At 34.4% G+C, this 17,611-nt stretch overlaps 1 protein-coding gene across 3 annotated transcripts in view; it reads left to right on the top strand.

The window, feature by feature from the left end:
* Nucleotides 1-17,611, top strand: part of LOC123702130 — an 81,972-nt gene that overhangs the window by 54,041 nt on the left and 10,320 nt on the right. The window contains exons 4-5 of one of the 3 annotated variants that reach the window (XM_045649788.1): nucleotides 202-423; nucleotides 5,298-5,522. In XM_045649788.1, the coding sequence (XP_045505744.1) occupies nucleotides 202-423; nucleotides 5,298-5,522 (447 nt within the window). The remainder of the gene's footprint in view (nucleotides 1-201; nucleotides 424-5,297; nucleotides 5,523-17,611) is intronic. The other 2 variants (XM_045649786.1, XM_045649787.1) reach the window with 2 other exon arrangements.

Raw genomic sequence — 17,611 nt, 5'->3', positions numbered from 1 at the left:
TGTAAGTCGAACAACTTTTTAATTGAAAATTTCCAACTATAGATAAAAATTCTGACTGCTTGAAGAATCTTTGGAATGCATAACGCATGCTCATGGGAAAACATAATCATCATCCATCACAATTAACACAAACCATTCGAAAATTCATGTCAAATCATTGTTTCATTTACCCGCCATTTTAATCATAGACAACAATGACAGGTCGCGACGCTCGTTCAGAGAAAATTTCATAATGCCTGGTACGAAATGGTGTGGAGCTGGCCAGTTAGCTAAAACATATAACGAACTGGGCCAAGACAGGAACGAGGACAGATGCTGTAGGGCCCACGATAATTGCCGGGTCAGTATTGGCCCGTTTAGAAGAAGATTCGGTCTATTCAACTATAGGCCTTATACGATTTCACACTGCAAATGTGATAGGAGGTTAGTTTTTTTTTTTGTTTATCTGTGGTTTCGTTTTGGCGGGTTTTGGTTTTTGGCAAGGTTTGTGGTAATGTTGACGCTTGTCTATGCGCTTGGGTTATGGCAAGGGGCTATATTATACACTTTTAAATATCAGGGACTACACACGTTTGTGGCTTTTTTTATATTGTTATAGCGTCATTTCGTTTCGGACATGTTGTCTGATGACTTGATTGCAGAAAGGGCTTCATTTTCATTCATGGTTTGTATAGCATACCTATACGATGATTTAAACTAACGATTAATTGGAAAAAAATATCTGTCATAATACCAGTCATTTTCAAGTGGGATCATTCAGACGAATGACTTAGACCAGAGTTGGGGAATTCGGATTATAAATTTTCTTTTATTACACATTTATTACTTATTATTTATTATAAATTTTCTTTTATTATACATTTTTTTTACGGTCACTTAGATATGATATAGAATATAGATAACAGCGTTATTTAATGTGCGTTAGATTTGAATCTATACGCGAGATTCTGAGATTTGTATCGCACAATAATTGTTATAGAGCTTAGAAATTAATGACAATTTGTATAAGACATCCTAAAGTAGGGACCATCCTATCGTTGTAAATACCTTATACCATCATCATATGATTGTCTATCTATTAATGACCTATAATATATATAATGTAATTAACCTACATAATAATATGTGACTCCGTAAAATTGTAAACACAGTTAGATTACAGTCTTGCGAGATAAAGGAGTTTAGGTACCTAAAGTTGGCGTCGTGATGAACATTCGCGGCCAAAACTTGAATAATTTAAAAGAACAATACATTGTGAGCAAAATTTATTAAGGACACAAATCTCGAAACGTATTAGGACCCAGAGATATTTAATTTTGAACAGAGACATTTACCTACCTTTTTTTTTTTTTAATAATAATAATAATAAGGGCGTAGGGATGTGACGACCCCATCGCCCACGGTTGGGATATCTAGTGTTTACGTGATAATAGATATTCCACCCGTGCAATCAGTCAACCCGCAGGACACCTTGTGGCGGGGTGTCGGGGAGTAGCGACCCCGCGGGAACCGAGTGCTCCCGGGGGAGGCCCCTGTCTTCATCTCCGGCTTGCCTTCACCGGCCGGTCGGAGTGAAGCCTGACGAGGACAGGACCCCCACCTCTGGCTTGCCTTAACCGGCCGGCCAGAGTGGAGTCGCGAGAGCTTTTAGCTCGAAGGGTGGATGCGAAGCGTAAGTGGCGAGTGGGCACGTGATGCTGGACCCTCAGGGAGCGCGTGATCGTAGTTTAAAGTCCAGGGACGCCTCTCCACCCTTAGCCGCTCACAATATGTTGCCCCCTTGTCGCACTATTGCAGCGACTTGTTTCGGGGGCCCATACAGTGAGAGGGCGAGTCACCACCTGCCAACATATTTTTACTTTCTTTTAGTAGAAAGGCAGGTGCCATAGTTTCCCATAGTCCCCAGTACCAGTCCATTTAGCATCCCAATACATAGCCCAATTATTAAATTTCCATACCCTGCAATAGTCCTACATCGGCCGCGGACTGCCTAGGGCTGTATTTCTATAGTGCAGTCATGGGCAGGCTGCGGCTGGTGTCCCACAACACATTAAAAGTCTCGAAAGGGCCTCTGCGTGTTGGATCCGTGTCCCCACGTAAGCCTTCCAAAGATCCGGGTACCGTCCTTCTGGTGGTACCCGAGTATTATGGAGAAGAGAAACATAATAATAATAATAATAAAAACACTTTATTGTACAATGCACAGATATAAAATACAATTTCATACAGAAGGAATCTTCACCGTACAAATTGGCGGCCTTATCGCTTTGAAGCGATTTCTTCCAGGCAACCTTGGGATATAGGAAAATGAAAAGATTGAAAAGGTAGACAGTGCATATACAAGAAGTGAATACACATAAATATAATAGATATAGGTAAAGGTATAAAATTATAATATATATAATAAAATTATATAACATACGAAAGAAAGAAAACGTGCAGAAGAGAATATATAAAATTTCAAGTGGAGGAATAGGTATAACAGAACAGATACAGAATGACTAAGTGGACAGATAATATTTTTTAATTACAGCTTTAAAACTATTCAGAGTTTTTTATAGTGGGGAAATCTTCCAAAGATACCCTAATGAATCTAGATGATTTATTATTGCAATTATTGCAATAATATCTGTTATGTTTCGAGAGGTTATCACAATTATTTGTTGTACATTTTCATTACATCATTTTGATGCCACTTTATTATGCTGCTTAATGTCAGATATTTTTGCTAACGTCTCCTTAGTGATATATTAATGCTCGTGACGGTACATGTAATATGTTATCACAATTTTTCGACAGTTAACAATCTCCCGAGTTAGGTTGTATTATAATCCCATATATACAATCATTCGGCAACATAATTATATGATGGAAGTAGACGTAACTTTAGAACGATCCTACTGTGATCTGGAACTATTATACCATAAAGTCCTACTAGAAACTAGAAAAAAAGTCAGTCCTACTAGAGACTCATAAACGGCCGAACAAAGTAGTGGGTCTCTTGATACATACCTATGTAGTTAGCTATCATCACTGCCCATGAACATTTGCAGCGATCAATCTCAAAATTTTGCCATATGTTGCCAGTTTTCTAAAAGGTCATAAATAAGGGATTCATTACGGGAATAAAGCAAAGGACTGGGGAAGGTAGAAAAGGATTAGGGCTTCTTGAAATGTGTTCAAATACATATTATGTAAATAACGCACAAACTCACATACATACACTTATAAAAATGGCATACCTCCAACAGGCGATGTTGCAAGCGTTACTGAGGCGTGGGCAAATCACAGCAAGATTTAAAAAAATACCATTACCTATATGCTAGAAATATTGCAATCGTCATAATACATAAATCAATAGTTAAATTATTTATTAGTTACCTCTGGTTATGAAAGCATTTTTAATAGAGAAGAGCCGGCAAGAAATTCTGTAGTTGCTCGTTGAATGTCACTTTTACATTTTTATAAGAATAATTGAAACATGAAACTCATCCAAGGAAAAAGATTACTTTTGGGCATTATTTAGATGAGGGGTTTTATAGGGGAGACGATAAATACCTAATAGAAATAATACTGTTATACGTTACACTTGCCATTTGTCGAATAATATAGCTTAATTTTCAAAGTTTTTGAAGTGAAAGTAAGGTGATGATTTACAAAAATACCAATCTTACCAAAGAAGTTTCACTTCTGACACGTGTACTCGGCACACGCTCTTTTTAACTAATTGGCGTCCAGTCTTTGCATCAAAAAGTCACAAATATATAACCCTAATTAATCTTCAGCCCCCCTAGCCAAGTGGCTTTCGTTTAGCGTAACGTTTGATAGAATAGATTATGAATGTATGAGATTGACGTAAGCTGTCGATACATTTATCTACAGCTTATGTCTCATACATTCATAATCTATTCTATCAAACGTTACGCAAAACGAAAGCCACTTGGCTAGGGGGGCAGGTTTATAATATAAGTACGATACAAATTCTCACGAAGATAACTTTATATGCCATAAATTCAACTGCTATACTGCCATTAAAGGATGCGTAGTAAAGTAATATAAACTAAATATATTACTTACAGTATTATCTCTTTACAACCATATCAGGAATGCTTATACATCTTTTGATAGAATGAATAAATCTCTATAGATATAAATTTCGATTTCTCGTGATTCAATTAGCTAAGTAGGTATTTTAAGTTACGTAAGTAGATGGTTCTACTAAAATATAAAGGCTGACCCGGGATAAATCCTTACTAATATTATAAATGCGAAAGTAACTCTGTCTGTCTGTCTGTTACTCAATCACGCCTAAACTACTGAACCAATTTGCATGAAATTTGGTATGGAGATATTTTGATACCCGAGAAAGGACATAGGCTACCTTTTATTCCGAAATATGTACCACGGGCGAAGCCGGGGCGGACCACTAGTAAAATATATAGCCTTGTAAAACTCGGTAAAAATTTAGCTTTGTAACGATAAAAATACCTACTTATATAACGAAAAATTATTATTGGTAGTATTATTTTGCTACAACATTTTATTCGGATACCTCCCTGTTTCGAAGAAAAATATAATTTTAAGTTATAATTTAGCGCCATCTCCATTTTATCCCACTGTTATAGATACATAGGTACTACATTGAAAAACATAACCCACCTTTTGACAGTTCAAAAACACACAAGATCCAGTCCTTAGATCCAGTCTTCTCCGTGAAAAAACAAAAAAAAAACTAATTCATCGCAAAAATTCTGCAGATTAAATTTGACACATAAAAAATTCGCGCCATTTATTTGACAGCGTTTCAAAATAAGAACATGCACAGATAACACATAATCGTTGGTGGTCCGATAGAGGTCGGTGCAATTAAAAATTATATGTAAATACGTCCTAATGTTGCCATAAGAAAATTTGAATATTAAATTGGAAGATTTGTAAAATATATTATTAATAAAAAATATAAATATGACGTTAATCTAACGTTAATTATAAATAACAATGTCTTGTCTTCGATTTTGTTATTTGTTAATGTACCTATCTACCTATAGACTATTCTGGATTATTCCAATTATTATTCCAATCCATAATTATTATTATTAATGATTTTCAATCAAATTTAAAACCAATATAGATCAAAAGGCGATAGGCTGTTGGCAGTCAATAAAACTGCCATTATATGAAACGTCTAGTTATTCAAAACCCATTCCCGTTCTTTATAAAACTTAACAAACAAAGGGCGTATTTACCATCACACCAAATATTTTTATAACAACTAAGTATGTAAAACACAAAAACAGAAAAAAGCGAGACGCAATGGAGATCCTCCGGGTGCCAGGAACGAAATGGTGTGGCAAGGGGTTCTCAGCGACCCACTATTCTCAACTCGGGGGTTACACACGAACGGATAGGTGTTGTAGGATCCACGATTTGAGGTGTCCCTTCTGGATCGGGGGGATGGAGAAAAAGTTTGGATTGTACAATTGGAGGATAAATACACTGATGCATTGTCGGTGTGATGAAAGGTTGGTTGTGGTTCGATCTAGCTGCTTAGATAGATTGACAGTGTTATATAATATTATGTATTAAATGTAGTTTAGAATTTAAGAAATTGGTTGTAGTTTGGTGTCAATTATAGTTATTTTTAAATTATTATTATAGACATTATACAAAATGTCCATTTCTTTCATTATGACGCTGACTTTTTAATTTGCTTTCTGTGTTTGCATGTGTCTACTCTGTGTTTTAAGAAGGTGGTGGGTATAATTTTGTTTATAATAATTAAAAAGTAAGTATGAATTTAGTGTTAAATATGTATTATGTATATAAAAATATGTAGACGTTTAGTTCGTGTACATGTTTAGTTTTATTAGTATTTAATATTGTTATTAACCTGGTAAAATTGGTATGTGTACGTGGAGGTAAGTTTTTGAAATGCTCATTATTTTATATGGATTTTAAATTATAATTTTATAAGGACATATATATCAATAAAGTGTCAGTGGTTCATTTGAAAATATAAAATCAATATTAGTCTACCTATTTTCGGTTCTTTGTAGATTATTATATACTATTATATACTACATTCCGCCCGCAGCTTCGCCCTCGTTTTCGAAAAACCCCCATAGTTTTCGTTCCCGTGGGATTGCCGGGATAAAACCGGATAAAACCTATCCTATGTGTTAATCCAAGTGACCCTCAATATGTGTGCTTAATTTCATTGTAATCGGTTCAGTAGTATTTGCGTGAAAGAGTAATAAACACATGACACACACATACAAACTTTCGCATTTATAATCAGAGGCGGCTCGCCCTAAGGAGCGCTGGTGCAGTGAACTCCCATAAATAATTATAATAAAATCATACTCCTTAATTTCATTATTAATATTAATTATTACTATTTAAAATCAATCGTAATCGTAAAAAACTACTGGCAATACCAATTAATATATCCATCATTCCATCATTCCATACACCTGTAGGTATAATACTGTATTATAAAACGCGCGTAGCGGAGCGCTCACGATTGCGCTCCAATGAAAAAATATTCAGTACATTTTCTAATACGAAATCCAATAGGAGTGAAAGAGATAGTTTTGTCAGAGTCCTGCGCGTGAAACAGAAGATTTTCTATGAAAAAATAGCAAAATTCGGAGCGCCGCTCCCGCAAACGTTGCCGGTTCGTTTTTACCGCGCGCCCGTACACAAGACAGCGATTGCGCGACGTTGCCACTCAAATATAAACAAACACTCTAGTCAACTTGCACGCGCGCGAATGTACCTATAATCGGGAATTTTCGAATTAAAATCATAAGATACGTGTTGACTGTTGAAATAGCCTGTAGTTATCAGTATTACTTGTGAGTGTTAAAATGGACAATTATAATGTGGCGTTCATTAAAAAGTGTGTTAAAACGTTACAAATTCGGCTTGAATTGAAAGCTAAGGGACCGCCACGGCCTGAACTTGACCTTACGCAAAAATGTACGACAAAAACGAAAACATATACGCGTGTGTTTAAATCCGAACAATAGGTATGTGAAAACACCGTGGTTGTGAGGTTGTGATGAACATGAAAGCAACAAAATATTTTGTTTTCCGTGTCTTTTATTTGAAGCGGGCGCGGCCGACGGAGGTGAGAGTGCTTGGACTGAAACGGGCGTTGACGACTAAGCTCATCTTTCAATCAAGATGAAAACATTCACAATCTCGGTAGGTACCATTTGTTGAATGAACTGCAATTGGCGTCTATCGAACGACAAGACATTCGTAAAGCATTAGATTCCGCGTACCGAAAGTCAATACGCGAGTTCAATGACCGTGTCGATGAAAACAGACATAATTTACGAAGGTTAATAGATTGTGTCAAGTTATAGATATTTTTGCACACCAAAAAGAAAGACGTATGCATTTCCTTTATAAGTAATTTTTTAATTAAATTGTACTGCTTTACATCATGTATTTTCAGTGTTTTATTTCAAGTGAACACCCATAAAATTTTGTCACGAGCCGCCTCTGTTTATAATATTAGTAGGATGAAAACTATGTAATTAATTACTATGAATTAAATTCTGATCTAGATAATTATAATGTTTCTAAAGCCCAAGTATGCAATATAGATCAACTTGTTGAAATTATTAACAAGCGAACATGTAAACTCACCATCCTGTCCCAGAATATTCGTAGTATTTCAAAAAATCTGCCGCAATTGGAAATATTCTTAAAGCAGTCAGTTATAGATATGGACGTCATTATACTTACAGAGTGTTGGTTGAAACATCTCGCAAGCGTACCGTCGTTACCTGGATACAACTCGTATGCCACCCTAAATTGTAAATCGCAAAATGAAGGTGTAGTTGTATACTTACGTGACACTATAGCTGGATGCTCTGTTTCAGAAAAAATATTACTTGATGCCAATGCTTTGCTTATTCAATTAAACTCCTGCACTATAATAATAGCTATTTACAGATCCCCGGCTTGTCGAAATATTGACAGATTCTTGGAGTCACTAAATAACCTTTTAACAACGTTTACATCTTTTAAAAATGTCATTATTATGGGTGATATAAACATAAATATAGCTGAGTGCAGCACTGATGCAAGAATGGATGATTACTTGAACATGATGTCAATGTATGGACTTCTACCTGCTCATAGGCTCCCGACACGTGGAAATAGCTCACTCGATCATGTTATCTTGAAATCGAACCTTCCATGTAATACCATTGTTGTTAATTCCTCAGTTACAGACCATTCTGCTGTAATTCTTTGGATGGAATACATAAAAATTAAAAAGAGTAATTCAACAAAGTTGGCGAGAATTGACTATGATATTGTTTCGAATGAAATAAAAAATAATAATTTCAATGATATACTACAGTTAACTGATGTAAACTTGGCTGCTGACGCTCTAATTAAATATCTACAAAAATTAATACAAACTAATGTCATATACAAAGTGATTTCAAGAAATTACGTTCCTCGGAAACCGTGGATAACACCGGGTCTTTTAAGATGTATAAGAAACAGAGACAGGATGCACTTGAAACTGAAACAACAACCCAATAATCAAACTTTAAGAATCACTTACTCCCGATATAGAAATTTCTGTACCAACATTTTAAGAAAGGTTAAAAACGCATATGAAAGAGCTGAACTAAACAAATGTAAGAGAAATGACAAACAGACCTGGAAACTCATCAAAAAATTTGCTAATATGACCCCAATTGAATGTGACAATCTGAAATTAATAAAATTTAATCAAACGCTGGATGATGTCAATAAATATTTTGCAAATATAGGTAAAACTATGGCTGAAAATTTAATTAAAGACTCCAATAACAATGACAACAATAATCTTAATTCTAATAATCAACAAATTCCTTGTGCATCTATGGGTTTGAGAGACACGGATGTCTATGAAATGACTGAAATTTTCAACGGCCTTAAGAATAATTCTACAGGTTATGATAATATACCCTCAAACATATTTAAGCTGAATAAAGAGTACCTTGTTCCTGTCATGGTCCATATATGTAATCTGTCATTAAGATGCGGAGTATTTCCAGACGCTTTCAAAATTGCTCTGATTCGTCCTATTCATAAATCAGGAGACCATGATCGAGTTGATAATTTTCGTCCAATAGCTATGCTGCCTATAATGTCGAAAATTCTAGAAAAAATTATTAACTCAAGGCTCTCCGAGTTTTTACATAAAACTAATTTCTTCTCTATGCATCAATATGGTTTCCTGAGAGGCAAATCCACCAAAGACGCTATAGCTGATTTGACGAATCACATTATTAGTAATCTCGACAGCAAAAAAAATTGCATTGGTGTATTCCTGGACCTGGCTAAAGCCTTTGATACGGTTTCAATACCTATCCTCTTAACGAAACTTGAACGAGCTGGTGTTCGAGGATTACCACTGCAATTACTCTCAAGTTACCTAACAGACCGTAAACAGATGGTAAAGATTGGAAGTGAAGTAAGTTCAATGCATACCGTATCTTATGGAGTACCACAGGGTAGTGTGCTCGGTCCAACGTTATTCCTCGTATACATAAACGAACTTTCCAATCTGAACCTATCTAACGGCCATGTTGTTTCATTTGCTGATGATACTGCCATCGTATTTAGTGGTAATGACTGGAACAGCACAAAAAAATCTGCAGAGGATGGACTGGCAATAGTTATGTCTTGGTTAAGTCAAAACATTTTAACCATCAATCTGAATAAAACAAAATACTTAACCTTCTCTTTGTACAAGTGTTCACAGCCGAAAGAACTCACTATAACAGCACATACTTGTAAGACATTCAACTATCCACAAGAAAATAAATCATGCGAGTGTAAGACATTAGAAAGTGCTCTTACCATCAAATACTTAGGTGTTCACTTAGATAACCAACTAACCTGGAAGCATCACATTCAAACTCTGGCATCACGCACTCGCAAACTAATGGTAATATTCAGGAAGCTTCGCGACATCGCTGATATAGATATTTTAAAAAAAGTATATTTTGCCATTGGTCAATCGATTCTAAGTTATTGTATCCAAGTATGGGGCGGAGCGGCTAAAACGCACATGCTCAAGATTGAAAGAGCTCAACGAGCAGTTCTCAAAGTAATGATGGCTAAGCCAATGCTCTACCCTACCTTAACACTTTACAATGATTGTAACCTCCTCTCTGTCAGGAAACTTTATATATTGGACTGTGTTCTAGGCACTCATAACCTGGCAGCTCGAGATACAAATCATACTGAAAAAAGACGTAATGATAGAATCTTTAACTTACCTCTTGTTCATACTGTGTCAGCTAAGCGTTGTCCCGCCTATATGGGTCCTTTGCTCTATAATAAAGTAAATAAAATATTAAATATCCGCAACTTGACATATTTTAAACTAAAAAATAAAACCACAAGCATGTTACTTACCTTATCATACGTAGAAATTGAAGAATTGCTAAAATTATGAACTAATAATGTGTAATAATGTAAATTGTGTAATAATATAATGTAATGTGTAATAATTTAATGTGTAAAAATGTAATTTGTATTAATTTAAATTTCTTAAAAATCAAATGTATTAGGTATGTGAAACTTATCTATTACTATATTATGCACGCAACCTCGTACACACTCTTACACTTACACACACACAAACACACTCACACTCAAATACACACACTCACCCACACACACTCACTCACACACACACACACACAAACTCGCTTTTACTCACGTTATAATGGCACTGTGTCTTATGGAGTGGAAAGCGTCGATCGCCTATAGCACAGGTCTAGTACCTAGTTTAGGCGATTGTCGTGTCTCATTTATGTAATCTTCTTATAATGTGGGTCTAAATAAATATTTTTCATTTCATTTCATTTTTTTTTCAATTTTCTTTATAACTACAGCACAATTAATACAAATATTAAGTTTTAAATATCATAGAATAATAAAATATTGATATCCTTTCAAAGTAATTTTATTATACTACTATCTGATTAGAGCTTCACACTCGTTTATATCTTTAGTTACTGTTGCAATTTGGTTTGGTTACATTTATATAATTTCTTACTATTTGTTTATCCGACTAAAATAAAAGAGGATGTTGTCTGTATGATTTTAATGATGACAGACCTCTATGAAAAATATACTTTTAGAAGCTATTCCGTAAAACTTTATCGAAGTTTTTTTAGTAGCTCATTGGTTAATATCATTTTGTGTTTATGTGAAATAGCATCTATTAGTACATAAAAATGTAAAATATATTAATTGTTTAAAATATATTAACGTAAACAATAATGCATACTTAATATTATAAATGCGAAAGTAACTCTGTCTGTCTGTTACGCTTTCCCGCTTAAACCTCTCAACCGATTTTGATGGGCACAGACAATCTTTAGACCCTGAGAAAAAACATAGGCTACCTTTTATCAAATACCACGCAGACGAAGCCGCGGGCGGAAGCTAGTAGTTTCATAAAATGGAATCTGTACTATAAAAGACATACCTACCTAAAGCTTATTTCTTCATAATCGTTGTATATTTGAAAACGTCATAAAATCTTCTTTAAATAATCAAACAATTTTATCAAAACGTATTCATTCAGTATATCACACACAGTTTTACCAAAGTTGGCTCAACCCTTTCAAAGTTACACACTGTTAGTTACTACGTAACTAAAGTTGAAAATATCTACTCCATGTATTTTTTGTTCTTTACTTTTGTCCCCAAAATAATCAGTGTGGCATATTAATACAGTCATTACGGTGTGATGGAGGTAAAAAGTAGATAAATGGTTTATACGTGGTATAAAATGGAGAAAGAGGATACCCGTCGACGGGTTGGCATAGGAAAGGTGTGGAGTAGCTATTTTATTTATTTGTTTATTAAGTAGGGAAATATATTTAAGTGGGAAGAAGATTGATAATTAACATGTTAAGTAATTATTTGTTTACGAATTTTAAAGATAAAAGTTAATTTAGAAAGTGTTTTGAGGTACGCACAATTTGCTTGAAGTGATTATAAGTTATCACTGTATCACACAAAATTATTTGTCTTATAATCTCACAAACACTATACAAAATTTATTTATCTCGATTAGCAAAAATAATTTTTATGGCACTATTTTTTTTAATGTTGAGTATATTTTGTTTCGCCTAATTGAAATAAAGGATCTTTTTCAAGTTGTCTTATTGTGTTAGTTTGTTCAATATAACTTGTTTTTCAAAAATTTTCTTAATAAAATTGTTTATTTATTGAAAAAAAATCTGTTTCTAGGTTTCCTCTTCACATAAGATAAACTAAACGATATTAACCAAGCTTCCTCTTCACTTAATCATATTTTGTTGTCCCAATATTTCTCCACCCACTCCACAGCTTCCCTGTTCCCAGTGACAATTATAAAAGTCCCGATTTTATCTCACATACCGCCTAATTGGTGGTCATATATTCACTCTGTCTGTACACGGGAATGTGGTCTTGATTGACAATTATATTAAATTTTTATTACGGTTTCAGTTTAATTTTTGTTTATTTCGATTTGTCTACAGAGATTCAGTTTTGGTGATAAGTTTTTAATTAAAATTTAGGTTATTTAGTAGTTGTTTTTGTTTGATTAGACTCAAACATTTATTTATTTTTGACTGACCGGTTGGCTTGGTTGGTAGTGGCCCTGCCTTCCAAGCCAGAGGTTGTGGGTTCAATTCCCACCCGGGGCAATATTTGTGTGATAAACATAGATGTTTGCTCTGTGTCTGGGTGTTAATTATCTATATAAGTATTTATTTAAAACTAGCGGTCCGCCCCGGCTTCGCCCGTGGTACATATTTCGCAATAAAAAGTAGCCTATGTTCTTTCTCGGGTATCAAAATATCTCCGTACCAAATTTCATGAAAATTGGTTCAGTAGTTTAGGCGTGATTGTGTAACAGACAGACAGACAGAGTTACTTTCGCATTTATAATAGTCACGGATAAACTCAAAACCACAGGACCGATGTCAGAAAAACATCTAGCAGCCCATCTAGTAGTTTTATAAATTGCGTTTTAAAAAAAAAATTTTGGACAGGAATTATTTTATGAAAATAAAATAAAAAACAATTCTCGTAACTGTGTACCTAATTAAAAAGTTTCATTTCTGTGACCAATTAATTTTAAATAAAAGCTATAATGGAGTCATTGTATTGAAATAAAAAATAAAAAAACTAGGATATCATAGACACGAAATCCATAGATAGTATCTACAAAAGAAACGCTCTAACTAGGTGTTTAAAGCTTTTGATTGTTAGAAAAAATTATCTTTTATTTCATCTTTATTTGTATTAAATAAAAAAGAACCTTAATGTAACGGAAAAAGGTCTATTTCTGATCATTCGATGATGTTTACCTGGATTAAAGGGACCGACACTGTCATAGCCTATACGGTTGTAAAAAATACCTGAGATATAGATAGGAAATGCTGCTAAAACTGAACATGCTATATAGAAAGTCTTTGGTATAATATTGACCTAAATATACAGTCCAAATCCGAGCTCCCAGCGCCCAGGAAATACTTAAAAATCAGGCGTTTTATTTATTTCATAATATCGAATGTTAACACTAAGAATAGACAGATATAATTCAAGAGGAAAGTTTATATCTTTGTTATGTTCAGCTAAAACACCGAAAACGTGCGAAAAACTAGCTCATAACGCGTTGTGGCCACAGGATTAGATCCACATTGTGAAATATTACCTTTATTTTGTGTATTATCACTATTTTATGTGACGTAATAAATAATTTTAACTAATCCGTTTCATAGTTTTAAAGATGTAAGCTTCGCAGTAAACATATACCTACATAGGGACAGACAGATGGGAAGCGACTTTGTTTTATTGAAGTGAATCTTCTTTTAGAGTAAAATTTTCGCGTCTTGGCAATACCGTCACGTCATGGCGTAAGGCATAAAAATATAGTTCAATTATTAAAAATAAAAACGATGATTTTTGTTCATATTTTTTTGCCTACGTGTTGCGTACGAAATGATATAGGACTCGGGGACTGCCGCGGTAAAGCTATTGCATGCTATGCCTTCAAGCCACACCTCCGCCCGTCGGAGTGGGGATCGTGAGGTTTTTTCGTTACGGAATTTCTCGATTCGGTTCCCGCGTTCAAGGCCCGCGATAGAAGCTATGCAATAGCTTAAAAACTATTTAAAGCGTTTATTCAAATTGACATAACCAAAATTCATAATTATTTTCCCGTCATTATATATTTGTCAATTACGTTACTACTTTTTACGACAGCTCATTAAAAATTAAAAAAAAAATCGTACTTCAAATTTAGACAATGCGTGTAATTTTAGCCAACAATCAAACGAAGCATATCAGAATTTTATTACATACAGCGGGCGGTCCTTTGCGAATAAGAGAAGTTGAAATTCGTAGAAAGAATTCCGAATATAAACGCAGTTGTTTATTTTTTGACGTAGGTACTTAGAACATTAACATACCGCAATCCACAGCCGCAATCAGTTAAAAAGAATAAGTTTGTTAGAGTGAAAAGTAATAAATCTTGAAGTTATTACTGATTGAGCAGATGAAATTATAGCTATTTTAAAGGAGTAATTAACAATTAACCGACTTCAAAAAAAGGAGGAGGTTATCAACTCGGCCGGTATATTATTACGTACAGAAATAACAGTAGATTTTTAAACGACTTTAAACACATGTTATTATTTGTTCATATAACTGTATTATTATTTTAATATTAGGCAACAATTTACATAGTAGGTAGTGTGAAGTCCCATGTCCCCAAATGGGGTTAAGGGGCAGATGCATTATGCATAGGTACCTACATCTGTTTCAGTTTTCACTGATCGATTTTCTTTAGGGACAAGTAGATGATCAGCCTTCTGTCCTGCCAGACCGAGACATTTTTTTTCGTCTCCACCGGGAATCGGACCCAGGACCCCTCGGTTCTACGCAAACTAAATAAATAAATATAAAACAGTACGTTTTATTTTAGTCTTTCATTTTATTAAAATCAACTCGGTGAATTTAACAATTGAATAATATCAAGAAATTATTGAAAATAAGTCTCTTTTATATTCATTTTAAATTTTAAATCTGTCTCTTATCTTATCATTAAAGGGCTGTTCACACGAGACATCTTGTCATTTTGGTGAATGTTCGAATTCGGCTGCGCGGCTCAATGCGCGGGTAATGGCGCGGAAACCATAGACTAAACAGGTGTTGTCTTTAGGGTTTCCCATTTTTTATCTGTGAAAAAAATGTACATGTAGGTACTTTTAGTGTTAAGTAGGTATGTATTTGAATTTACTAGATAAACAATTTTATAAGAATTTGAAGAAGATTTAAACAGTTTTTTTTTTGCGGGGTGAATAATAGGATTTCCTTGGAAAAGAAAATGGCGAAAATTGTTAAACAATTAAAAATATATTTTTAAAAATAGTTAAATAAAATGAGCCGTGAGATGTGTGTGCCAAGCACACGTGTCAGAAGTGAAACTTAGGCAAGATTCAAAGACACCGTCGCCTTACACCATGACGTGACGGTATTGCTATGACGCGACCTTGAAATTCTACTCTCAACGCGCCTTAAAAGTTTCACTTCAATATCAACATAAAAAAACATTGCGACAAATAAATGGGATCTAAAGAAACGATAGAAAAAGATAGTTTATTTAGTTTCTAACTAGTGTATTGTATTTTATTTAAGGCCTGAATCGGGTAGAATCCCCTTTTGATACCGAAAATTAACTCTAGTTATAACCGTTTATCTTCTTAGATTCTTTACGTACATATCTAAAAAAATGTATATTAAAGTTTCGAATATGATAAAGGGCATGGTTGTTTTAATTTGTTTATTTTACAATCAGGATTTTTGGGAAAAAATCATGAACTGAGGTCAATATAATGTCAATTATTGTAGTGTTTTTACAGTGTGTTTATGAAATTGAAACACAGGGCATGGTTGTTTTAAATTTTGATTCAATATCCAAATATATTTTTAAATAATTTTTATACGTACTTTTACTACGATAGATTCGCGCCGCGGCCGGTCCCCCGATTCCGCCTAGTAAATCGTCGCCAAGGTCGCTAGCCCCTATTAACGCCTTAAGTAAAACGATACATAAAAATATCATCTTACACTACAAACTGAACATTATTTCTCAACTGAAAATTTTCCGCGCCAAAAGCACCATGAAAGATGTCAAACCCGCCATTTCACATAACGTCACAGAGTATAACGTTCCGTTATCTGTACGCTTCGCGGGATTTATAATCTGTGAATAATGCGCTTAAATATCGGCTGACAATACATAAATTATGAATGTCAAAGGGCGCAGGTTCTTTGTGGTTTATCTATAACTATTTTCTTGTTTAGCGGGGCGGAAATTTCTTTTTGTGCGCCGGCAACACTGGGGCTATTTGTATCTGTCGTAATCTGCACTATTGTGATTTGGCGGGGTCCAGTAATGGATTTTATAATGTACTAGCGGTCCGCCCCGGCTTCGCCCGTGGTCCATATTTCGCAATAAAAGGTAGCCTATCTTCTTTCTCATGGTCTTAAGATTGTCTGTGCCAAATTTCATCAAAATCGGTTGAGAGGTTTAAGCGGGAAAGCGTAACAGACAGACAGACAGACAGACAGAGTTACTTTCCTATTTATAATATTATTATACTAGTAGGGATACTAGGGATGACTGACTGACATACATGTGTGGTAGATGAAGCTTTTTAGGTACCAAAAATCTACATGAATTCAAGAAAATACAATTGTTATTTAAATCTGCATCTCTTATATTTTTTTCACAGTTATTATCCAATTGCAAAGTATTTTTGATATTAACCTTTTTAAAAAATCTTACAGAAACTAAATACTTATGATATAAATTTTTCAAGGAAAAAATCGATCACGTAACAGGATTCGAACCTGTAATTAATTGATATTTAGGTATTCTTAGCTACATTTATTACCATCTGAATATCACATCCATAACTAAGTTAAAAACCGTTTCGATCTGGTTATCTTAAAAACAATATTAAAATTAATCCACTCCTTTACGAGATAACTAGAATACACAGACAGACACGTAAAAACAATAACACATTACCTACACACTCTTATGTAAGCTTAGGGCCGATTTTTCAATCTTTGGTTGCAATTTATCCGTCCAATAAAGTATTACAATTTACACGAACATTTTTAAATGTCACCTGTAAACGGTAGTTTAATACGTTATTCGATGAAAAAGTTTTGAATAAACCATTGGTTTATTCAAAAATCAGCCGTTATTATAACAGTTAGCCCCACACTTCCCTTCGACCCACTAACCAACAAATTAAACGTAAATCTAAAACTCGTTCACATAATTAACGTTTTCACCATTTGCACAAAGCCATGAATAAACAGCTTACAGTCAGAGGCGCAGTCAGAAAAACCTAGTTTACTTAAAAAGCACTTAAAATTTTCGCAAAGCACTTCGCCTAACAAAACATTAACTACAGACCAAAAAGGTTATACGGGCGAAATAAAATTCGCTGACCAGTGCCTCGACTAACGAGTAAAAAAAAATACAAAAAAAACAAAACTTTGGCGC

This window comes from Colias croceus, chromosome 23, assembly GCF_905220415.1.
Source record: "Colias croceus chromosome 23, ilColCroc2.1".
In the NCBI taxonomy this organism is placed as follows: domain Eukaryota; kingdom Metazoa; phylum Arthropoda; class Insecta; order Lepidoptera; family Pieridae; genus Colias; species Colias croceus.
This window is presented reverse-complemented; position numbering and strand designations above follow the sequence as displayed.